We start from the raw sequence: 25,870 nt of genomic DNA, 5'->3' as shown, positions 1-25,870 counted from the left end.
ACTCCTCTCCTGTGGTGCACGAACCGTGACCCCACAGCCTCCACTGAGTCACGTTAACGCTCAGCAGAAATACACATATTGTGAAAGTATTCTTTTTTCTTTTCAGAAGCCTAGCTGTCACAGATAAAGAACCACATATTCTGTAGGTAGTTGACAAATCTCCTTTACTTGTTTTTATATCCACATGATTGTAAAAAAGCAAAAGGTGCTAATGGCCACTTTGGTAAAAACACAGTGTTCAAACCTCAGAAGGACTACATTCTTTGGACGGGTTTGATCCCCAGGATGTCAAAGCCCTTGGCCATGACGGCGGCCACCGCCTCGCACAGCAGCATCCGGCCCAGGTTCACCTTTAACACCTTTCCTGAGAAGGCGGAAGAAGGGAGACAGTAATTGGTTTTCTTTTTCAAAACTGTTAGAGAATCTATGTTACTTCTGGGTTTTACTGAAAAGTGAACAGCCCAACCCATAGATATTTTGAGGTTTTGACCAGAATCACCTTTACCTTAAACTACAGAGATACAAAATCCAAGAACAAAGGTGATTTTGTTCAACTCTATTTTTATCTGATAATTAGGACAAGAAATGCAAGGTTTGAAATGATGACAGCTGTAAATTTCATCTTTCCTTTCACTTTATATTAAGAGACAGAAAAGGGGGGGGAAGAAACCTCGACTTGTCCCACTTATGTATACATCCATTGGCTAATGCTTGTTATGTGCCCTGACGGGGGATCGAACCCACAACCTCGGCGTATCAGGACGATGCTAACCAACTGAGTTACCCGGCCAGGGTTCTTCTTTCCTTTTAAAATTTAGAGCTCTTCCCCAGGCCTCATGGTCTTATATGTATAAACTTTAATACCATGATAAGGTGAGTTTTATCTAATAAAGTGTCAGTTCACAGGCATGACCCTCAGAAACACCCCCTTTCCCTGTGACACAGTAATTCAGTCTATTTCATTAATGTTCTAACATGATAGAGCAGAAGACTAAAGGTAAGAACACATGCCCGAGGGTGGGAAGACTAGCCTGCTTGGGAACGGGAAGAACCGCACCTACACTGTATGAGAGCTGGCTCAGCTTTGTCTGGGAGAGGACGTGGATCACTGTGCAGCTGCTTGGGACGAGGGAGGGGCAGTCCCACAGACAGACAGGTTGAAGCCACCCGTGCCCAATTCCAGCAATCGCCTTGCTGGTGTCCCACCCCGAACACGACCACTGGGCGCGACCCTCACCAGTCTGCCGATCCTTCTCCACACAGTAGCAGCTGTCGTAGAACTCCGTGAAAGTCGTCGCCAGCTCATAGATGTAATCACAGAGAGTGTGGAGGAACAGGTCGTCTAAGATCTTCTGCAGAATCTCAGGGAACCGTAGGATGCACCGGCCCAGCTTCCACTCCTTCTCGTGGTCCAGGACGATCCTGGTCTCTCGGGCGGCTTTCCGGAGCATCTCTTCGTCCACATTGGCCAGACGGGCAATAGACCTGGAAGAGCGGGCAATCACCCCCTTTCCTCTTCGGCAGGCACTCGAACACACGTAATCACAAGTGACTGACACAAGGTGAACACCAGCATCACCTGATCAATAACTGCCCACACTCACCTGATCCTGGTGAAGGCATACAGCAAGTAAGCGGCTGTGTTTCCTCTATCGTCCAGCATTTTGTCAAAGGAGAAGATGTAGTCGTTCAAGCGGTTATGGGAAAGGTCGGCATATTTGATACAGCCATAAGCAACGGACGTCTGAGCAGCCTTCAACTCTTCTGAGGTTAAGACCTTTGGGAAAGACAGAAACCAACCTCAGCGCTTACTGACCACTGGCTGTGCCCTGGTGTCTCGCAGGCAGAAGATGTGGGTGGGTAGGGAGGTCTAATGTCTTTCTTTCTCAGCAAACCGCAGAACACGGGCCTACCTACAAAGGACGTAATGAACGTACAACTCAGCTGCGACGTGTAACAAAGAATGCTTCTAGGCCTGAGCAGGCGGTGGCGCAGTGGATACAGCGTCGGACTGGGATGAGGAAGGACCCAGGTTCAAGACCCCGAGGTCGCCAGTTTGAACGTGGGCTCATCTGGTTTGAGCAAAGCTCACCAGCTTGGACCCAAGGTCACTGGCTCCAGCAAGGGGTTACTTGGTCTACTATAGCCTCCAGTCAAGGCACATATGAGAAAGCAATCAATGAACAACTAAGGCACTGCAATGAAAAACTGATGATTAATGCTTCTCATTTCTCTTTGTTCTTGTCTGTCTGTCCCTGTCTATCCCTCTCTCTGTCTCTAAAAAAAAAAAAAAAAAAGAAAGCAATCAATGAACAACTAAGTCAGGGGTCTCCAAACTTTTTACACAGGGGGCCAGTTCACTGTCCCTCAGACCGTTGGAGGGCTGCCACATACAGTGCTCCTCTCACTGACCACCAATGAAAGTGGTGGCCCTTTTGGAAGTGCAGTGGGGGCGGATAAATGGCCTCAGGGGCTGCAGTTTGGGGACGCCTGAACTAAGGTGTCGCAACGAAAAACTGATGATTGATGCTTCTTATCTCTCTCCGCCCCTGTCTACCCCTCTCTTTCTGACTATCTCTGTTAAAAAAAAAAAAAAAAAAAATAGAATGCTTCTATGCAAAACTTGATTGGTAAATTGTGAAGTGTAAGCTTGAATAGGTTTTCCAGTGTATTCAGTTGATATGAAACTGAAAGCAGCAATTACTTTATAGCCACTTCATTCCATAAAGATTCTGAGGTAGCATATAGGAAACAAGATAGTAAAATAAAAACTATAAATTAGGGCAAAGTAATTAATGAAAATCAAACACAGTGTCACCAGTAGGAAGAACTAACTCATGCACCGCTCTGCCAATACTGGTCACACATTCTGAAGCGTCATTAGGCCACAGGTAAGTAATCAGGATTTCTGTTCTGGACATGACTTAGTAGCCTGCAGTAGACTAACCCTTCCACCAAAACCAGCTATTTAAAAGCTGGGTAAATTACAGGAAACAACCGGTTGATATCACCAGAAAGCATCAACACAAAGCTGGGGCAGTTATGTAACCTTTGGGAGAAGGGAAACCAGTCAGTTCCACATTCACCGGGCTTTTACCTGAGGGCATTTTCCCAATCACTCTGTGCCAAATAAGGGAGGACAAAACCCAACTAGGAAAAAATGTTCTTACTGGGGTAAGACAGAGTCCAGAGACTGGGGCTGCCAAAGAAACGGGACAAAACTGCCAAGAGACACCAAAGAGGAGTGAGACACTCTGGGAACATGGGTGGTGGGAGAGGGGACTTCTGCAGCTGGGGAAGTAACGGCTGCGGTGAAACCATAAGGGCCATAGTTCAAGGTTAAGAATCTTACCCCGGGCCCTGGCCGGTTGGCTCAGAGGTAGAGCTTCGGCCTGGCGTGCAAGAGTCCCGGGTTCGATTCCCGGACAGGGCACACAGGAGAAGCGCCCATCTGCTTCTCCACCCTTCCCCCTCTCCTTCCTCTCTGTCTCTCTCTTCCCCTCCCGCAGCCAAGGTTCCATTGGTGCAAAGTTGGCCCAGGTGCTGAGGATGGCTCTGTGGCCTCTGCCTCAGGCGCTAGAATGGCTCTGGTTGCAACAGAGCAATGCCCCAGATGGGCAGAGCATCGCCCCCTGGTGGGCATGCCGGGTGGATCCCGGTTGGGCGCATGCAGGAGTCTGTCTGACTGCCTCCCCGTTTCCAGCTTCAGAAAAATACAAAAAAAAAAAAAAAAAAAAAAAAAAGAATCTCACCCCGTAAGGTTACACTGAAACAGGTCAGCCCCGCCCTGGCTGGTTGGCTCAGCGGTAGAGTGTCGGCTCAGCGTGTGGAAGTCCTGGGTTCGATTCCGGGTCAGGGCACACAGGAGAAGTGCCCACCTGCTTCTCCACCCCTCCCCCTCTCCTTCCTCTCTGTTTCTCTCTTCCCCTCCCGCAGCCAAGGCTCCACTGGAGCAAAGTTGGCCCAGGCGCTGAGGACGGCTTCATGGCCTCTGTCTCAGGCGCTAGAACGGCTCCAGCCACAACGGAGCTATGGCCCACCAAGATGGACAGAGCATGGCCCCCTGGTGGGCATGCCGGGTGGATCCCTGTTGGGTACATGAGGGAGTCTGTCTGACTGCCTGCTTCTCACTTCAGGAAAAATTCTAAAAAAAAAAAAAAGAAAAAAAAAAAAAAAGAGAAACAGGCCAGCCCTAACAAAGTTAAGACTAAGATGAACAGCAGTAAGATAACCAGCTAGAATGCTATCTGCAGCCAGAAGAAAACTTAACTGCTCATTGGAGGAAGAAGACATTATGCAGACCTTTCTGATTTTTCATTCACAATGTCCAGCATCTAGTAAAAAATAATGAAGCTTGATAAAAGTAAGCCAGATGAAATGACTACAGACCAAGAATATGGAGTGAGAAAAACAGAAAGTAAAAGACAACAGCAACTTTCAAGTATGCAATTGTTTCAAATGAAAAGCTACTTTAAAAATATTTATGAATTATGGTGAAAAAATAGCAACTGTATTCATGGTGGAGACAACTGATAGGATCAGCTAGCAAAGCAATCAAAATGAACATTAACATTCATGAGACTTATCAACAGCATGCAGCTCCTGAGAAAGTGCAGGGAGGACTCTTGCCAAGACCGCCGACCTTCAATCTGATCAAGAGGAAACATCAGACAAATCCACCTGAGGGACATTCTATAGGAAAACTGCCTGGTACCCTTCAAAAGTGTCAAGGTCACAAAAGTCAAAGAAAGAGCAAGGAACAGCTCAGATTAAAAAAGATTAAAGGAGCATGACCTGTGGTGGCACAGTGGATAAGGAATCAACTTGGAATGCTGAGGTCACTGGTTCAAATTCCTGGGCTTGCCCGGTCAAGGCACATACAGAAAGCAACTACTATGAGTTGATGCTTCCTGCTTTTCCCTTCTTTTTCATTCTCCTTCTCCCTCTCTCCCCACTCTCTCCAAAAATCAATACATGTGTAAGACAGACAATGAAACTTGAATCCAGTCTGCAGATCACTTAATAGTATTGTATCAATGTTCACTTGCTCATTTTAGTAATAGCACTAAGGCTATGTAAGACAACATTTGGGGAAGCTATCAGGGGAGTTCTTTGAACTATCTGGCAATATTTTTTATGTCTAAAATTATTTCAAAATGAAAGGCTAAATAAAAACTATGATTAACGTATTTAAAAAATTACAAGGAGCAGAACTGGATAAAAAGATGCGAAATTTCAAGATATCTGAAATATAGAACAAAATAATACTTGAAGTAGAAAATAATTCAAAATGAAGCACACAAAGAAAAAAGTGAAAAAAATTAGAATGAAAGACAGGTGGGACACAATTAAAAGTTCTAACATCATATATGTACTCCGAATTCTAGAGAAAACAGAAGGGGGCAAAGGTACAATATCTGAGAAGATGTGGCTGAGAATTTCCCTAAACTGACGCAAGAACTCAGCCCATAGACTGAGGAAGCTCAGCAACTTCCCAGCAGCGTACGTACAGAAGAAAGAAAGAAAAGTCTTCACTCACCACCCCAAGCCCCAATCAGGCACCTCTTTGTTCAAGTACTAAAGCAAAGACTAAGAAAAATACAAAAGTAGTCCGAGGAAAAGATACATTATCTTCAAAGAAGCAACAAAAATAAAACTGATATTCCAAAGGAGCTATGGAAGCTAGAGGACAATGGAACACCACCTTCAAAATGCTGAAAGAACAGCTGCCAAACTAGAATTCTATACCCAATAAAAATATTGTTCCAACTGAAGGCGATATGAAGGTACTTTCAGACAAATGCTGACAAAACTTGTCACTAGCAGACCTGCACCTCACAAAAGTACTGGAAGGAGATCTGCAGACTGAGGGAAACAACCCAGGTGGAAGTAAGCTCCTGCAGGAAGGAAGGAAGAACAGGGAGAGTGAAGTGTGTGGATAAAACACACACAAACAGTGCCAGCTTAAAGCCAACCCTGTGCAGAAGCCTGGAACGGGCCCTTCCCAAAAGAGGTATCTAAATGGCCAATAAGCATTTGGAAAGGTCATCAACATCATTATTCAGCAGGGAAATGTAAATTTTAACCACAGCGAGATGGCACTACACACACGAGAAAGGCCAAAATAAAATCAAGTGTTGATGAAGATATGAGGCAAATGAACAATCCTGTATCAGTGGTAGAAGCTCCCTGGAAATACTGAATGCAGGTAAGCCTAAGTCTACCCATTGTGTTGCCTCTTCTGATGGCTCCTCAGTGGTCTTGCGTGGCCAGTGTTGACCGCTGTGACTCCTCTATAAATGCTCCCAGAGGTGGGAACTCAGCAGATGTAGACTCTAATGTAGGCTGGAGGCTCAGACTGCCTCAGTCTGCAATATTACACCATCATTGGTTCAAAGCAATGACAGGGAAACTGCCATTAAGAAGCAAAGATACTATGCTACATTGACAAAGGAGAAAAAGCCACGTTTCATAATAATCAAGAACTGTATTTTCAAAATAAATGCTCAATAATTCATAAAACTTATTGTGCAATAAAATCTGAGTAACATAAGTGAGCCCATCGTAAGTGAACCGACTCCTTATAATCCTTCCTAGCTCTATCAATAAAACAAAAATGAAAAATCACAACACAATGCATGGTACACAATATGCAAATAAGATCTTGAATTACCTTGTCTCTTTCTTTTTCCTTCAATTTGTCCATGGATCGTTTTAGACCTTCTTCCAAAAGGTCCATGAGGCGTACTGTTTCACCTGAGCGTGTTTTAAACTTCTTCCTAAAAAAATTGAATGAAATTCTTAACTAGATTTTGAAATAGACCTGACTTAGAAATCTTTGCAAAGGAAGGTCTGACAATGTCCTATTCCAGTTGGTAACCAGGGAGGATGCCAAAAGAAACAGGAATACTTTCAAGCGTCCTTCCTCTATAGCTCTCAACTCAAAGCATTTTATGCCTTAGGCTCCTAATAGCATCCTCTACGTCAGTGGTTCTCAACCTTTCTAATGCCGTGACCCTGCAATACAGTTCCTCATGTTGCGGTGACCCCTAACCAAAAAATAATTTTGGTGGCTACTTCATAACTGTAATTTTGCTACAGTTATGATTCGGAATGTAAATACCTAATATGCATTATGTATTTTCTGATGGCTTTAGGCGACCCCGCTGGGGTCGCGACCCACAGGTTGAGAACCGCTGCTCTACATATTTACCATTTATATATTCCCTAAAACTGAAAAAAAAAAATGAGACGTTTGTTGTTTTGTTCATTTTACCAAACACAAAGTTTGGCTTAGCTGTTTTACCATCTTAGAAAAATTATTTTAAGATTTTTTTATTTATTCATTTTAGAGAGAGAGAGAAGGGAGGAGTAGGCAGCATCAAAGCATCAACTCCCATATGTACCTTGACCAAGCAAGCCCATGGTTTCGAACCAGCAACCTCAGCGTTCCAGGTCAATGCTGTAGCCACTGCACCACCACAGGCCAGGCCAGAAAAATTATTAATAAAATACACTCTTTTCATATTTAATTGTTTGGGAAGTAGGCAAATTCTTAACTGGAATCTCAGTTGTATTTCTCTATATAGCAATTCTACATGTTCGTGGTAACGAACCCTGAATGCATACTATAAGCAGCTAGACAGCTTAAAAACCCGTTCAACACAACAATGGTACAAATGAAGTATGCTTTTCTATCTCACACCAAGCCTACAAAAATAACTGTGAAACTTCCCATTAAAGTTATATTTTCAGAGTTGCCTTAGAAAGAATCCTCACAGAAACTGAAACTCCTTCCTTTCCCCAGAAATATATGAACTACTACTTCATGGCTTTCCATGTCACCCCTGCCTTGATGTCCAACAATTTGCAAATTCCGCCTGACGGTACCTATCATAAAGTCTAGCCAAAGCGAAGCCTTAACATTGCTACTTTGCAACAACTGGTCTTGTTCATTACTCCCCACCTGTGACTACCTTGAGTTTTGTTTTTGTGTCCACTCCCCTGACCAATGGAGGGATGTGTACCTGAATTCCAAGAGCTTTCAAAAAAGCAGCCTAATACCCATGTTAGACCTGAGTCAGAGACTCCCCTGCTAGGGCCTGGCATGTCCACTTCAACAGGCTCTGTAGAGGACTGCGGCGGTCCTCCAGGGAACAGGCCACGTCCCACGCATCATCCTGCGCACACCGTGCAGCACCTGGCCCAGGCCACGCACGGCAGCTGCGCGGCACACAGGCATCCACGGAGTCACAGGGAGACGAGTACGTAAAAAGATGAACTATTTATTGTAAAATGTCTTAAAGCAGAAAAATATCAACAAAAAATAGGTGGCAGAATCTGGGAGTGTTTTAATGTAAATATTTTAAATATAGTAGGCTGCCACTGGTTAGCTGTCACTGAAATTATTCTTTTTTTTTTTTTACAGGGATAGAGAGAGAGTCAGAGAGAGGGATAGATAGGGACAGACAGACAGGAATGGAGAGAGATGAGAATCATCAATTATTAGTTTTTCATTGCGACACCTTAGTTGTTCATTGATTGCTTTCTCATATGTGCCTTGACCGTGGGGCTGCAGCAGACCGAGTAACCCCTTTGCTCGAGCCAGAGACCTCGTGTCCAAACTGGTGAGCTTTTTGCTCAAACCAGATGAGCCTGCGCTCAAGCTGGCGACCTCGGGGTCTTGAACCTGGGTCTTCCGCATCCCAGTCTGACGCTCTATCCACTGCGCCACCGCCTGGTCAGGCTGTTCCTCCTTTTAAATGGTCTAAGATGCCACAATCACATGATGTTGAGAGTGAAGAAATATATAACTACAACAAAAAACAAAGTCCCTTAGCCATTTACATAGTAAGGAAATTAAATGCTAAGATATGAATATTGGTGATCAATATAAAAAATAAAACCAAACTTAATAATTTCACTTTACTGTAGGAGTTCAAAAAATCAAGTTACTAAAAGCTACTGTTTTCCACCTGCCAGTCTGCGAAAGGGTTAACCACCTGATGCTGTATAGAGATTAGGGCCGAGCACAGGTCTGCGGACCGGCAGGCTATAATCTATTCTCTACCCTACTCACTGGTGCGCTTTCCGGCACTTCGTTAGGACCATGAAGACCATAAATAAGGACCCAGTGTGACGTCTGCATTCCAAAAAAGTACAGCTCTACAGAGAGTTATCTGTTATAATTACAAAATGTTTGCTGTTGAAACTCACAGGTCTTTGATCTCCATCCAGCCTGAATCTAGAATACCCGACACACCTAACCTGCCTTTTACGTGCTTGCTTAGGGCTTTTGTATATCGACTCGAACTACTTCCTGTGGTTTTTATGAGCATTACTATTTTTGCATAATGGTAGTATTTGGGCTGTCACCAGATTTAACATGCCACAGATTTTAAAGACATGATGGTTAAAATAGCTAAGTAACCTCCAGTGAATGTAAAATGTTAACAATTCTGTGCCTTGGGGCCCTGGCCGGTTGGCTCAGTGGTAGAGCGTCAGCCTGGCGTGCAGAAGTCCAGGGTTCGATTCCCGGCCAGGGCACACAGGAGAAGCGCACATTTGCTTCTCCACCCCTCCCCCTCTCTCTCTCCTTCCTCTCTGTCTCTCTCTTCCCCTCCCGCAGCCGAGGCTCCATTGGAGCAAAGATGGCCCAGGAGCTGGGGATGGCTCCTTGGCCTCTGCCCCAGGCGCTGGAGTGGCTCTGGTTGCAACAGAGCGATGCGCACCTGGTGGGCGTGCCGGGTGGATCCCAGTCGGGCGCATGAGGGAGTCTGTCTGACTGTCTCTTGGTTTCCAGCTTCAGAAAAATAAAATTAAAAAAAAAAAAAAATTCTGTGCCTTGGAATATGTGATGAATACTGTAGAGAAATAGTTGCTTTTATTTACCTTTTATTTCCTAAAAGTTGAGCAGAATGTGGGGAAAGAACTGGATTATAGAAAAACTGAAAGTGTGGATACTGACACATATGTCTCAATAAACAATATTCTGGAGATGAGCATAAAAATAGGAGCTGTGAATCTTAAAACTCATTTACAAAATGCTTGAAATATGCTGTTGAATGTTTTGTTTGAAATCTAAGTTGGTACTGTGACAGAATTTACAATTTCGATTTGTAGGAATGTAAACTCTCTTTAAATCGGTGAAGTCTGTAGTTTGGTTTTCATTCAACTTTGTACAAACCTCCCTCAAAGGCTACCTTCTCTGGCAGTGATCAGACAAAGGTAGTACACGACAGCTCAGCTGCGTCTGCCCTCAGAACACATGCAGACTGAGACACTGTGGACCCTCACATTCTAACACGGCATCAGATGCAATGGAGCCTCTTCCCAAGAGATCTGGGGGTCAGCACGCCACGCCCACCTTCCGAGTCCTCACTTACTTGTCTTCCCCAAGCACCACGCCAAATCCAGCATGACACACTCGCGTCACTTTAGGGTCATACCAACCAATCATCTGAGCAGCAGCAAATATTGTCTGGAAGTGCACAGACTACAAAGGAACAGAAAGCTACTTGGTAAACTTTCTAATAATAAAATCACTCACAAATCTTGTGTGGCTAACAAAATTTTAAAAGCACTTTTATATTCTCCATCTATAAGAAAATGGTAAGAGCAGAACTGTTACAATTTCTATGATCAAAGGTTTAACTGAATTTAGGGCAGGTTCATGTGCATTAATTTCAATTAAATTTCTTGTCACACAACCAGGTCAGATGGGCATGGTCACTGAGGTTCAGAGAAGTAACACTATTTCCAGTTTATGGAGACAAACCGAAAAGCTGAGAAGTATCCAAGTTTGGTCAAATCCAACCCTATTGTTTCTTCTAAGAAAAATTGTTCTGAATTTTAGTCTTTGGAGAAAATTTATAGTCTCCAAGTACCAAATGCCACAAATTTTACCTCCAATCAGGCAATGTAAGAACATATACAAATCTACAAACTCACTTGTCCACTGTCCACCACATAGATAATCATATTTGCTTTTTCCTCAGCTATCCTTTGTTTAATGGCAGCCAGGTCAGATGTGTCATAGGTATAGCCCCCATCTGATTTGACTATGGTTAACGGTATGGAACATCCTGGGACAAACACAATCTTTCTGCCATCATCCACTTGCACAAATCCTAGAAAAGGATTATAATAATAATGTTAAAAGATCCCTGAAAGAATAGAAACACTTAGCCATTACAAGATAGCTCAAGACATTATGTAATTTTGACATTATGACATTTGAGCTCAAGACATAATGTAATTTTTTTTTTCTCTCCGTGACTTGTGAGCTTAGAAAATGGCTACTGTTAAGATTGTCTGGGCTCTTGGGGTGTTTCCGGGGTACAGGCGAGATAACCTGACCACTTTCTGGACCTACACTTCCTTGGCTCCCAAACTCTTTGTGAACACCGCAGTGGAGCCCACTTGCTTAGCAGACAGAACATGTAAAAATCGTGCTTCATTTTCAAGCTGGAGCTTAGCCTCCCTCTGGGAGGAAGATGCAACTCCCATCAAGGCCTCTTAGTATGTATTAAAAGAACCTGACATTGGCCCTGGCCGGTTGGCTCAGTGGTAGAGCGTCGGCCTGGTGTGCAGAAGTCCCGGGTTCGATTCCCAGCCAGGGCACACAGGAGAAGCGCCCATCTGCTTCTCCACCTCTCCCCCTCTCCTTCCTCTCTGTCTCTCTCTTCCCCTCCCGCAGCCGAGGCTCCATTGGAGCAAAGATGGCCCGGGCGCTGGGGATGGCTCCTTGGCCTCTGCCCCAGGCGCTAGAGTGGCTCTAGTCGCAACAGAGCGACGCCCCGGATGGGCAGAGCATCGCCCCCTGGTGGGCGTGCCGGGTGGATCCCGATCGGGCGCATGAGGGAGTCTGTCTGACTGTTTCTCCCCGTTTCCAGCTTCAGAAAAATACCAAAAAAAAAAAAAAATACAGTACTATTAGTTCTGGCCAGTTGGCTCAGTGGTAGAGCATCGGCCTGGCATGTAGAGGTCCCGGGTTCGATTCCCGGCCAGGGCACACAGGAGAAGCGCCCATCTGCTTCTCCACCCCTCCCTCTCTCCTTCCTCTCTGTCTTTCTCTTCCCCTCCCGCAGCCGAGGCTCCATTGGAGCAGAGATGGCCCGGGCGCTGGGGGGATGGCTCCTTGGCCTCTGCCCCAGGCGCTAGAGTGGCTCTAGTCGCGGCAGAGAGACGCCCCAGAGGGGCAGAGCATCGCCCCCTGGTGGGCAGAGCGTCGCCCCCTGGTGGGCGTGCCGGGTGGATCCCGGTCGGACGCATGCGGGAGTCTGTCTGTCTCTCCCCGTTTCTAGCTTCAGAAAAAATACAAAAAAAAAAAAAAAGAACCTGACAACAATAACAGCTGTATCTGAGTGCTACCATGTGCCAAATGCTAAGCTAAGTCTCATATTCAACCTTAATAACTCTATGCAGTGAATAATATTATTTTTGCTTTTTTACAGTTTAGGAAACTGATGCTTGGTAAAGGAAAGGCAGAAATTTCAGGTTAACAAAGAAACGCCAAAGTACTACCATTTTCCAACCTCTAATGAAGCAATGGATCATAGTCATGATCATCCATCGTGGCTAAAACCACTCAGGGAAAGTCCAACAGGGAAGTGGGGGGCACTGGTTACATCTGAACCCACTAATCTATTTTAACATCACAAAAAGAGACACTGTTCACATTTTTGCAAATAAAAGACAAAACAAGAAAAGGATACAAAGAGAACACACCAGAACTTAATTGAGCCTCTAGTACAGCGGTTCTCAACCTGTGGGTCGGTTCTCAACCTGTGGGTCGTGACCCCGGAGGGGTCGCCTAAAGCCATTGGAAAATACATAATGCATATCAGGTATTTACATTCCGAATCATAACTGTAGCAAAATTACAGTTATGAAGTAGCCACCAAAATTATTTTTTGGTTTGGGGTCACTGCAACATGAGGAACTATATTGCGGGGTCACAGCATTAGAAAGGTTGAGAACCACTGCTCTAGTAATATGAGAGTAATTGTGTTAAATAACACCCCATAAAAAATTTTGCAAATCAAATGGCCCAGTTTCTTCAACAACAAAAGGAAAAAAAAAAGGGAGGGAGGAAAGAGATACCTATGGATTTATATAAATTTATATAAATGAAATGTTCAGATTCTGAAAAAAACTTCCAAAATTAAAAAAGATTATGAATCAATTTGGGAAATTTAAACTCTGATGGGCCATTTAATAATATTAAGAAATTATTTATTTTCATGAAGTGATAACAGTACCATAATTGTGGAGTGGGAGGAAGAGCCTGTTCCCTCAGACACATACCCAAACAGTTATGGATGAAATTATATGATGTAAGCACTCCATGGACATAATACGGTTGCCCAGTATTCATGACTGTTGGATATGGGTGCTAAGTACATGGAGTTTGAGGCCACTGTAATAGTCTCCACTTTTATCTTTGTTTGAAAATTTCTATAATAAGAGTTAAAAAAAAGTGCCTACCTTTATCTTCAAATTCCTTTACAACATCATTCATCCTATCTTGATAGAAGGATTCCCCCCTCTCTATTAAAGAGATGTCCAATGCATCGTAGATTTTCTTAAACCCTAGGAAAAACAGTCACCAAATGAATAAAATGGTTAAGAATCTTAACAAACAGGAATCATGCATCTTAAGTTAAAAGACATTTATTATTTAATTGAACTATTTGGGAGAAAGAAAATGATATTTAAGCAGGTATGCTATACAGAATATTATATACGTATTTGGAAAATGTGGAGAGAATATGGTGAGACCCACAGAAGTACTGACGGTGAGTGGTGTAAAAGAGCCCGTGTCTGTACCTTTTACTTTTATCCATTCCTGGGGAGTTTCCTGCTTTGCTTTCTCTCCCCCACAACCTACCACCCATGACTTCACCTCACCCTTCTGTCTTCCCCTTAGATTCTGATATATAAAGTAAGTAGTGAAACTGTCATTTTCTCAATCTGTTGAGATTCTGCTTCCCGGCAATTCTCAGCTTGGCTCAGATAAACTCATAAAAATTCTTTACGGGTTTGAACGTTTCTTACGTTGACAGTGGGACTACAGATAATTTTTATTTCATTTTTCCTGTCGATATTTACAGGTTTCTACAAAGAACGTGTACTTCTTGTGTAACTTTAAAAAAACTTATCTTTAAAAAATGTAAATGAGCCCTGGCTGGGCAGCTCAGTTCGTTAAGAGCACCATCCTGATACCCAAGGTTGTGGTCGACCCCTGGTCAGGGCACATGCAAGAATCAACCATTGACCTATAAGTGGAACAAGAAACTGATTGTTTCTCCTTTCCCCTCTCTCTAAAAGCAGTAAGTAAAATTAATGTGAATAAAAAGAAAAGCCTTCCCTATTGAAGATCAAATATTTACTAAATTTTCTTGTATTTTACTTTATACCATATAGCTGTCCATCTAGCCGGGCATCAGTGACACACATTACCTACAGTTGCATTACAAAACATTTCACTACCTCGTGCTGCGAAACAGCCTTCGTTAACCTTCTCTTTCCAAGATCTACTGGCTAGTCTTGTCCATTCATTCTTCAAAGTGACCTTTACAATTCCGTCAAGTTTGAAAACTTGAAATGGTCTTAAAGTAACCCATGAATTTGAATAAGCAGGGGACTGCATGACACTCTCTCTAACCGTTCTGTTACATCTGCTGTGCATCTCCCTGACTTAGGCCCTACACATCTCTGAATACAGTGATTCCCAAGTGTTTTATAGCTCTGTTTGTGATTGTGACTAAGATCTTTACTTTTTCTTTTCCACTTTCCTTTCTAATTAATAATTTGCTGACTTCTAAAAAAGTAAACTTTTGCCCCTGCCTCTCTTAATAAACTTTCTGAATAGTTGTTTCAGTTTCAGAAAATATTTAATAAAAAACCTATTTGCCAGTCCTTGAAAGTTTAACATTTAAGGTCAATTCTGAATAGACTCAAGGAAGCTACATGCACAGCACCTGCTGAATCAATGAACAAAGTCCAGAACTCACCCTGGCGGGAGACATCACAGATAAGCTTCCAAGCTTTTATAATATCTGGGTCTTTACTCTGAAGCAGAACTACACACTGGTATGCACGCTTCTTAAATTCCTCCTCAGTATCAAATCTCTTCTTGGATTCCTGTTTAAAAAAAAAAGTGGCCCCGGCAGGTTGGCTCAGTGGTAGAGCGTCAGCCCAGCATGTGGAAGACCCGGGTTTGATTCTCAGCCAGGGCACACAGGAGAAGCGCCTATCTGCTTCCCCCTCCCCCCTCTTCTTTCCCTCTATCTCTCTCTTCCGCTCCTGCCGCCAAGGCTCCATTGGGGTCAAGTTGGCCCGGGCACTGAGGATGGCTCCATGGCCTCCGCCCCAGGCGCTAGAATGGCTTCTGTTGCAACAAAGCAATGCCCCAGATGGGCAGAGCATCACCCCCTGGTAGGCATGCTGGGTGGATCACGGTCAGGCACATGTGGGAGTCTGTCTCTCTGCCTCCCCACTTCCCATTTAAGAAAAATGCAAAACAGAAAAAGTAAGGATTATAAAAAGAGCCAACTCTGTATTCTAGGTTATGAAATTCTCAGCCTTCATTTCTCAAAAAACCAACATGAAAAAAACAAGAAAGAACAAAGAACAAACCAACAAGAAAGAACAAAGAAGTGAAAATTTAGAACACCAATAAGTGCTCTAACTCAATAGTCAAGAATATTGTTATAAATGCATGTGCCAAAGAATGCTATTACTTCTTTTGAAATCATTCTTCTTGACAATACAAAATTCTCACCATGGTGCTACCTCAACTTTTCTAACATGCAAAAGCCTACTCCCACCAATGCATGTTCCTGCAGAGTAATCAAGAGTAGCTAACAGGGAGAGCTGAGTCTTCCGGGGTCTAGTCTCCATCCTAGATGTGGTACTGGATGAAATTTTTGTAATTAAAAATAAAATTCCTGGCCCTGGCCGGTTGGCTCAGTGCTAGAGTGTTGGCCTGGCGTGCAGGGGTCCCGGGTTCGATTCCCAGCCAGGGCACACAGGAGAAGTGCCCATCTGCTTCTCCACCCCCAACCCCTCTCCTTCCTCTCTTTCTCTTCCCCTCCCGCAGCCAAGGCTCCATTGGAGCAAAGATGACCTGGGCGCTGGGGATGGCTCCTTGGCCTCTGCCCCAGGTGCTATAGTGGCTCTGGTCGCAATAGAGCGACGCCCCGGAGGGGCAGAGCATCGCCCCCTGGTGGGCAGTGTCGCTCGCCGCTGGTGGGCGTGCTGGGTGGATCCCGGTCGGGCGCATGCGGGAGTCTGACTGTCTCTCCCCGTTTCCAGCTTCAGAAAAATACAAAATAAATAAATAAATAAAAAAAATAAAATTGCTTTCACTGTTTTATTTCTATTTTGAAAGCAAGACATGATTACTGTAAAAAAGATATATATATATGTATATAACTACATGTAACTAGACATATATACAAAGTTACTCTTACCCCATACTAACCAGTGAGATAATATTTTGATGTATAATTCTAGACATTTCTTTGCAAATACACACCTATGTGTTTTTTTTTTTTTGTATTTTTCTGAAGCTGGAAATGGGGAGAGACAGTCAGACAGACTCCCGCATGCACCCGACCAAGATCCACCCGGCACACCCACCAGGGGCGACGCTCTGTCCACCAGGGGGCGATGCTCTGCCCCTCCGGGGCGTCGCTCTGCCGCGACCAGAGCCACTCTAGCGCCTGGGGCAGAGGCCAAGGAGCCATCCCTAGCGCCCGGGCCATCTTTGCTCCAATGGAGCCTTGGCTGCGGGAGGGGAAGAGAGAGACAGCGAGGAAGGAGGGGAGGAGGGTGGAGAAGCAAATGGGCGCTTCTCTTATGTGCCCTGGCCGGGAATCGAACCCGGGTCCCCCGCACGCCAGGCCGGCGCTCTACCGCTGAGCCAAACGGCCAGGGCCCACACCTATGTGTTTTAACAAAAACTGGAAAGATATGGCTTTTCTTTTACTGAGGTTTTTTTATTTTTTTTTATTTTTTTTTAATTTTATTTATTCATTTTAGAGAGGAGAGAGAGAGAGAGAGAGAGAGAGAGAGAGAGGGGGAGAGAGGAGAGAGAGACAGGGGGGAGGAGCTGGAAGCATCAACTCCCATATGTGCTTTGACCAGGCAAGCCCAGCGTTTCGGACCGGTGACCTCAGCATTTCCAGGTCGATGCTTTATCCACTGTGCCACCACAGGTCAGGCCTCTTTTATTGAGGTTTTAAAATTCAGCAACGCATTATCAATATCTTCCTGCATAATAGATTTGCCTCATTACATTCAGAGCACAGATACTACTTTACCTGTCTCATATCAGCAAACATTTGGTTATTTACAACTTTTTCATTAAAAATATTTACGGAAAGACCAAAAAAAATCATTCTAAAAGAGAAAAACCCTCCATGTACCAAGTTGTTCAATGCATGGATAAGAGCCCCATCCCCCCAACGGGAAAAAGTCAACAACTGATAAATGTAAACTTTGGTACACAAAACCAACAAAACAACATGCAGTCATGTCATAAAGTAACACTAAAGGGTTTATATTAAAATGTTAAGTACAATACACAAAATAGCATTACAATCACAAATAATGTAATGATGTTTATATACAGATAAGGAGTCAAAGAAAGTTGACCAGTTTGACTTATGATAAATTTGTCTTTTAAAAAACTGTTCTTCCATATACTTAATAACATTTTCAAAATATAGAAAAGTGAGAAGAAAATAACAGCATCTAAAACATTCTAAATACTGAGTGGGGAAAAAAATTTTAATATTAAAATTTATTTTGAATAGCAAACTCTAAATTCACTTAACACATAGGTGATGTGGTAGAATTTTTTAGCATACACAAATAAAAGCACAGATAGTACGTTTAGGGGCAGGGAGTTTACCAACTTTTATTTAGACCCACAGCAGCTTCTAATACAATTTTGAACTCCCTAAGGAAACTGAATGATTATAGAGAACAGTAAACACACAAATAACATAGCAATAAATGGTTCCAAACCTTATAAAAGGCCTGAAGATCCCCAATAGGAGGTGACACTGTTAAGTAATCTGGAAATTTATCTTGCAGGTGAGCAATGAGCATGCCAAACTGGGTCCCCCAATCTCCTACATGGTTTAACCTAATACCAATCAGAGAACATAAAGAAATTTTAAAAGGATAAACACATTTAATTTAGAAGAATGACATTCTATTAGCAGCCACTGACATTTAAGTGCTAGTGCATCACACTGTTCCCTCAGGTGGTGTGCAAGTTGCACGAGGGGCAAAGACAGCGCCTGTTACGTTTATCACCGTATATCCAGTAACACAGGCTGCATCCACCGGGCCTCCGGGATTTACTAAATGAATGAAGTTCTATCAATGGACTGTGATCTGTTTATTGTGTAGTTAACTGAGACGAGCCAACGCTGGTCATTACCCCAATTTTATGAAAATTCAACTTTTCAACCAATTGTCTCAGTGTAATTTATATGGGTGGTTCTCAAATGTTAGTGGACAAAATTCTTCAGTCCTGTCAGTCCAACCATTTCTCATCCCTCACTGCCTCAAGCCAATCTCAAACCACCCGCTCACCTCCTGACTGGATTGTTACAACAGCTACTAACTCATTACGACAGTTCTTCCCTTTTTGCCTGGCTTTTTCATAGAAGCCAGCATCATCTTTTTCTTTAATTAAATAACAGACATGCCCAATTTTATTGTGCCCTGCTTTATTGTGCTTCACAGAATGTGCATTTATTTTTTAATTGATTTTACAGAGAAGAGGGGGTGGGGGGTGAGAAGTATCAACTCAGAGTTGCTTCACTTGAGCTGTTGTTCACTGACTGCTTGTGGTGTCTTGACCAAGCAAGTCCAGAGTTTGGAACTGGCGACCTCAGAGTTTCAGGTCATCCATCTACCACTGGGCCACCACAGGCCAGCAGGAGTTGCATTTTTTATAAACTGAAGGCAAGACCCTCCAGCAGCTGAAAGGTTATGAGCAGCTTAACTGTGGTACCTGCTTTACTGAGGTGGTCTGGACTGAGCCTGCTGTATCTACAAAGTATGGCTAACCACGGCTCTCCTAATAAAGGCTCTCCCTCCATGGCTTCCCATTATACACGAAGGAGTAAAACCCCTACTTCGTCCCCCCCACAAGGCCCTTGCTTACCTCTCCCCACTAGACTATCAAGCCCTGGCATGCAGGAAGCACTCAGGAAAAGGCCGAGGAAGGAATGGGAGGAGGGTGCCATTTCCTTGGTTCCACCTCCAGAGCCTAAAATGCTATTAGTTTAGAGGAGAGGCCCAGGGCATTGTTTATTTAAAAAGCCAACCGGATGATTCTAAGCAGAACCACACTCATGAATCAATGATTTAGTCAAATAGTCTTTCTCAAGTGACAGTAGTCACTTTCTATAGAACTCTCCAAAGGCAAAAGTAGGTACCTCAGCACATCATATCCGGCAAATTCAAAGAGGCGACACATGCTCTCTCCTATGATAGTTGACCTGAGATGGCCCACGTGCATCTCTTTAGCTATGTTGGGAGAGGAAAAGTCAACTATAACCTGAAATAGAAAATAAAGAGATTTTTACAGACAACATTCTACTATAATTATGTAATGTGATAAATATAGCTATACAAAGATGATCCTATTACAACATATAAATAAATAAAAGTAACATGTTGCACACCTTAAATTTCCATAATGTTCTAGGTCAGATATAGTCAATAAAATTTTTTTAAAGGGGTATAAACATTTTATTCTGCTAACACATTCATTACTATAATACATGTGATAATAAACACAGACTTAAATAGTAGCTTGGCTTATAATTCAACTATGTTAAGTTTTCTGATGACTCTAGCTGTCCATCACTAACTGAAGAATAAAATTCGTTCATACAATGTATCTATTATGCTCTAGTTCACAGTATCTCAAAAACCTTACCTGGTTATCTCAAATGCCTTACAGAATAAAATAAGAAGAAAAATCACGTAATAAGCAAGATCCAGGAAAAAGGCTACATACATCAGTTATGTTCATTATCTCAAATATTCGTGATTAAATCTCAAAATGAGACGTGAAAGCCACTCCCAGTTACAGCACGTTCCATGTAGTGTTAAGTATTAGCGTATCAATTAAAAATTGTACATATACCTTTTTGTGCTCTCCAAGGGCAGGTAGTTGAACACCATTCACCAGGAGATTGGTCAGCTGTTTTGATACAAACTCCTTTCTTAAGTGGATATTAATAAAACCTAATGAACAGTAGAGGGGGGACTCAGATAGCCTCCTCTCTCTGAGGACTGCTCCCTCCCACAGCCGCCTCAGCCTCACCTATGCTGGCTCCAGAGCACCAGGCTGGGTCTGGCAGAACTCTGCAGTGTCCCAGCACCACTCAGGGCCTCGACCTGAGCTTGTCAGCTCCACTCCAGCATCTACTTCAAACCATACCCCACTCCTGACAGCTCACTTGAATCAGGGCCCCTTCACTCTCAGCAAATGATTGCTTCACCTCCTAACAGGAAACAGACAGACCTGCCTGACCTGTGGTGGCGCAGTGGATAAAGCACCGACCTGGAACGCTGAGGACGCCAGTTTGAAACCCTGGGCTTGCCTGGTCAAGGCACATATGAGAGTTGATGCTTCCTGTTCCTCCCCCTTCTTTCTCCCTCTACTCTCTCTAAAATCAATAAATAAAATCTTAAAAAAAAAAAAAAAAAAAAAAAAAGACCTGTAGCCACAGACTTATCTGCCATTATCTATCCTTTTGGTGAAAAACCAAATCACAGAGAGATAAAGTAACTCATCTAAGATCAGGCGGCCAAGTCGAGACTAAAATCTGTTTCCTAACTTTCCATCCAAGGTGCTTTCCCCAACATGCTCAGGATACAAAGCTTAATCCTACATTTGTATTTGAAAATGGTTTGCATTTTTATTTCTAAAAGGACTCAGCATTAACACAACTACTTAAGAAGGTAATGTTGTCATACCAGGACCAGCAATTTCAACTTTTTCAATATATTCATTGTCTGGGAGGTGTTTGGTAATGTTTTCGGCAATTTCTCTTGGATTAACTCTCTGTTCCTTTGTTTTCAGCATCTATAATACAATATAATACAATTTATTACACATCAGTTTTCAGCAAGTTCCTCAGAAATGCACACCGACGGAGCAGTAGGTGCATTTGACATCGACTCATCCAAGGGCAGAAGCAGACAAGTCCAGTGACCTTGTAAATGGGCAGCCTAAAGCATCAAGTATCAAGAGAAATACAGAAGCGCCCAGATCTCTGATCTCCCTTTCAACATGAGCTGCCACACAGCTACAATATTTTTATGAAGACATAATAAAGCCTCTAGTTATTACAACTGTTTCCAAGACATTTCTAATTATCAAATCATGGAAGTGTCCCATATGTAGACTTGGGTCTAATATGCAAACTTAATCCAACGAAGACATATACATTATCTGGAGGAAAAAATCTGGACCCTGTAAGATGAACTCTCTCTCTCCAAGAAAGAAAGAAAAGCACAAAGTCCCAGAGCAGGGCAATTAACCACAAATACATGAAATGAGGTGACTATTAAAAATAGGGAATTCCGACTGGAAATGAAATACGTTGGCCCACCTCAAGGACACCAGAGTTACATCTAATATCTGATGGGAACGCTGGTTGGCAAATGGCTAACTTTTCATCCTCCACCTTCCAACACTCAGCAATAACACACAGCAACCCTGGACACGACAGGAGGGAAGTACAGAAACAAAATGGTCCCGACCATTGCCCTTAAATGTGGAAAACACATATAAAACTTCGCTGACTCTTCTAATCTGTGCTTTTTAAAAATTAAAGCCACACATCCCTTTTTCTCAAGGGTTTCAGAATGGTGGAAAATGTTTTCACTGAGGATAGAACAACTTGCTATCATTTATGTTGATGGTGACAGTGATGAAATGCTTAAGAAAATCAAATCACCGAGAGTGCTTCAGAACAATGCCATCACCTGAGAGATGCCCATAGCACTGTTACACTGGTAGTCCCCGAACTTGGGCTGCTGACTCGGGGTCACTATCAGAGGAGGGTTCTCCAGGTCTGGGTACGCGGCCTTAATGGCTCGGCCGAAGATCTCCTGTAGGCGCCTGTTGATGTTCATCATGTTTTTAGTTGGTTTGTTCCTTTCTGCTTGAAGACTCTAAGAGAAGAATAAAAATATGTCAATAAGATATTAAATTACCATATAAAATTTTCCCAAACATTTTGAGAAAGCTTCAAATGTCTTGAGAAGAGCCAAAAGTAACAAACAGTTCAATGCTCTCGTATCTGGGCTACGCTAAGAAATGTAACAGGACAAGCCTATACCACACAGCATGTAAGACATATGCGGAAAATGCCCCAAGATCTGCTTTTTTTCTTTGGAGAGGGAGGAAGGCTGGAAGGGAAGAAGGCAGGAAGGGAGAAAGAGAGGGAGGAAAAGAGAGAGGGAGAGAAGGAGGAAAGTAAAGAGAGAGCAAGAGAACATCAACTTGTTCCACTCAGTTGTACCACTGATTGTTTCTCAGATGTGCCCTGACTGGGGCTCAAACTGGCAACCTTGGGGGTCTGAGCCAGCACCCTCGGGGTAGATCTGGCACCCTCAAGAATGAGCCGGCAACCCCGGCTCAAACTGACCACCTCGGTGCTCCAGGACGACGCTCTACCTACTGAGCTGCTGCAGTCTTGAGCCCGACCAGGTGCCACTCAGTTTCCACTATTCAGTCGGCCAAAACACTGGTGAGAGAACGTACGTGCCTTCCACACACACTGCCAGTGCTCTCCTAGTTACACACTAGCGCTACTTTGTATACGGACATGTGTGTTGGAATACACTGCACTCCTTTTCTGTCTCTCTTTTTTTTTTTGTATTTTTCTGAAGCTGGAAACGGGGAGAGACAGTCAGACAGACTCCCGCATGCGCCCGACTGGGATCCACCCGGCGCGCCCACCAGGGGCGACGCTCTGCCCCTCTGGGGTGTCGTTCTGTCGCGACCAGAGCCACTCCAGCGCCTGGGGCAGAGGCCAAGGAGCCATCCCCAGCGCCCGGGCCATCTTTGCTCCAATGGAGCCTTGGCTGCGGGAGGGGAAGAGAGAGACAGAGAGGAAGGAGAGGGGGAGGGGTGGAGAAGCAGATGGGCGCTTCTCCTGTGTGCCCTGGCTGGGAATCGAACCCGGGACTTCTGCAAGCCAGGCCGACGCTCTACCGAGCCAATTCTTTTCTGTCTCTTACATGGTCATTAGCACTATTAGGCACTTGATATTTCTGAACTGTAATATATTAGAGAAGTGAATAGAAATAAGTGTGGAATGAACGAGGTAATCAGAGGTGAGACATTTTGGGGAAGATTTCATGGAAAAGAAATTTTGCAATTTTAGAAGACTCAGAAAGACCAAGCTATTGGAAGCAGAACAGACCACAAGCAGGTAATAAAAAAGACTTAATGGGAGAGGGGTTAGGTAGAGCCTAAGATGAATAATTGGGCTCCACTTTGAAAAGAATGCTACAGGCCAGCGCACCTGGCTTAAAGCAGCACACACACACAGGAGAACAATTATGGCAGTGAGGTCATCGCCTAAAATCTGTCATCAGCAGACAGACCTGAAAGGCAGGCCAGAAAATTAAACCCCAAGTGAAACAAGCTCAATTTTCTGACCCAACTGATAAACACTATTAGATATGAGGCCGGGGATGAACAAATACGGCACGAGCTTCATAGGAAAAAAAAATTATTCTAAAACATTAAGTGGAAAAATAACCCAACCACTATGATACTATAAAATATAAAAATAATATGATAAAATAACCGCCTTAGGGCAGAGGAGGGCTGTGGGTATATTTTTAAACATTTCCCTTTGATGGAGGCAATTAACATTCAAATATTTTTTTTAAATAAGGTACAAGCATAAATAAACAGTTGAAAGAATGTCTCAACTCTACTTGAAGCTAACTTTAAGCTGGCCAAACATTTAGTATGACGACACATTTCAAAGACTCCTGAGAGGACAGGACAGCACCAACTTCTCCACTACTTGCACCGATAACTTATTCCTGACTTGTCTTCCGCAAAGAAAAGAACAGGGTTCTTTCCTCTCTGAACTCCTCCAGGCAAACTTTCTGAATCTCCAATAACAAGGGGTTTTAAAAAGACACGACAATTCAAACCGATGAATGAAACCAGAACCACAGGACTCACCTTTAGAAGGATATTCAGTCGATATTTTAATTTTAAATTTTCTTCCCGCAACTTGTCCAAATTTGGCGAAGCTTCTAAACTGCCACCGTTTTTCAACTGATCAATTTCAGCAGTCAGCGACTTAATCTCTTTTTCCTATGAAAGAAAAGGCACTGTTTGGTCCAGTATGACCAACTTCCATGATGCAATCAACTGTAACACAGACTTCCTCCTTTCCCCTCTCCACCAGGAAATGGCAGAGATGATAGGGACGGAGGCCTTGCCCTTTGGTAAGTTATGACTTTCCTTCCTAAAGGTCTTTGATGACATCAGCTTATTACCTCTGGTAATATGAAAAAGTTAAGTATTTTGTGAGAGAGGAATAAGCGTCAAGCACACAATGGGAGAAGCCTCCTATCCCTAGTTCTTTCTTTGGCTCAAGTGTTTGCCTTTTGCCCTTTCAGGCAAATGGGAAATGATTTTCCCATTTTTTCCTGTTTCCAATGTCGCATGTCCTAGAAAAGCCCTTGGCTTTTTACTCAAATGTCTCAAGACATGCCAATTCTGAAGGAAGTAAAGCTACCAACCTAACTGTATTACTAAGGGAGAGCGGCCTCTCCCTTTTTTCAGAATGTTTACCGGAACCTAACTACAACCTCCCATCCTCCCAAAAGAAAAAGAAATCAGAAAATTATCACTTGCCATAAGTAAGCATACAGTATTGTCCAGGCACTGACCTAACTAAACACTTTGGGAATTATGTCTATAATTCTAACCACAACCCAGTGGAGAGGCACTTACATGACCACACTGACAAAGAACACACGCTCAGAGCAGGAAAGAACTTGCCAATTTACCTGATCAACTTGAACTTTGGGACTACCGACGTAGCACTATAAAGCAATTCCCCTGATACGGTGAGTACTTCCGCTGCTTCCCCCTCATCCTTCCCTACCTGGGCATCAAAGGCAACCGGCCTGTCCCACTCTCTTTTATAGCCCGTTTCCGGGAAGGCAGAGAGAGAGCCAGCTCCTGTCTGACAATGAACCGCTCCGCGGGCTTCTCAGAATCCCTCTTGCTCAGGATCACGGAGAGAACAGTGGCTGAGCTGCAAACCAGGACCCAGGGCTCCAGCTCTCGTCCCCGGTCCCCCTCTGCCTGCCTCTACGGGACCACGTGTACGAGCGGGGAAGGAGGGACACTGAGCGGCCGGTAACGAACTCGCCGGGCTCCAGCCCAACAGGAGATGCTGTTTTGGGGGGTGTGAGAGGGCGGGACTCTCCGCTCCCCTGAACCTCCCTGTACACGGGGCCTGGAACGATGGGTTCTTCCTCTCCCACCCCTGGGAGGGCGTTCGCCTCCCAAGCACACAGGCCCGGGTCTCGGGACCCCGCTGCTCGCGTCTGGGGCGCACTGGTTGGTCCCTGCCTCGCTGCTGCCACCTCGACACCGCCTGGGTACAAGGCAGATCCTAGTCCCTCCCCTCCAAGCTTTTCCACGGGCCCCATGCAGCCCGACCTGCTGCAGCAGCCGCGCGGAGTACTTTGCCACCAGCCCGTCCATCCTCCTGCTAGTGTCTCACGCAACAAGTGACCAGAAGCGGAAACGGCCAGCCCTGCCCGGAAGCGGAAACCC

At 44.0% G+C, this 25,870-nt stretch overlaps 1 protein-coding gene across 3 annotated transcripts; it reads right to left on the bottom strand.

Moving 5' to 3' along the window:
* Positions 1-146: 146 nt before the first annotated feature.
* Positions 147-25,870, bottom strand: RARS1 (arginyl-tRNA synthetase 1). Of its 3 annotated transcripts, none has more exons than XM_066273218.1 (15): positions 25,754-25,870; positions 24,257-24,391; positions 22,033-22,221; positions 21,019-21,127; positions 20,183-20,283; positions 19,467-19,588; positions 18,040-18,160; positions 15,018-15,147; positions 13,489-13,593; positions 10,951-11,129; positions 10,386-10,495; positions 6,674-6,779; positions 1,605-1,777; positions 1,238-1,485; positions 147-364 (listed from the first exon to the last, which is right to left on the bottom strand). In XM_066273218.1, exons 1-15 carry the CDS (start codon positions 25,796-25,798, stop codon positions 255-257), a joined length of 1,983 nt encoding a protein of 660 aa, XP_066129315.1. In that variant the 5' UTR covers positions 25,799-25,870; the 3' UTR covers positions 147-254. The 3 variants fall into 3 exon arrangements, with proteins under 3 accessions (XP_066129315.1, XP_066129317.1, XP_066129316.1); XM_066273220.1 differs by lacking the exon at positions 25,754-25,870 and adding an exon at positions 25,191-25,732; XM_066273219.1 differs by lacking the exon at positions 25,754-25,870 and adding an exon at positions 25,037-25,091.

Source organism: Saccopteryx bilineata, chromosome 4, assembly GCF_036850765.1.
Source record: "Saccopteryx bilineata isolate mSacBil1 chromosome 4, mSacBil1_pri_phased_curated, whole genome shotgun sequence".
Lineage (NCBI taxonomy): Eukaryota > Metazoa > Chordata > Mammalia > Chiroptera > Emballonuridae > Saccopteryx > Saccopteryx bilineata.
This window is presented reverse-complemented; position numbering and strand designations above follow the sequence as displayed.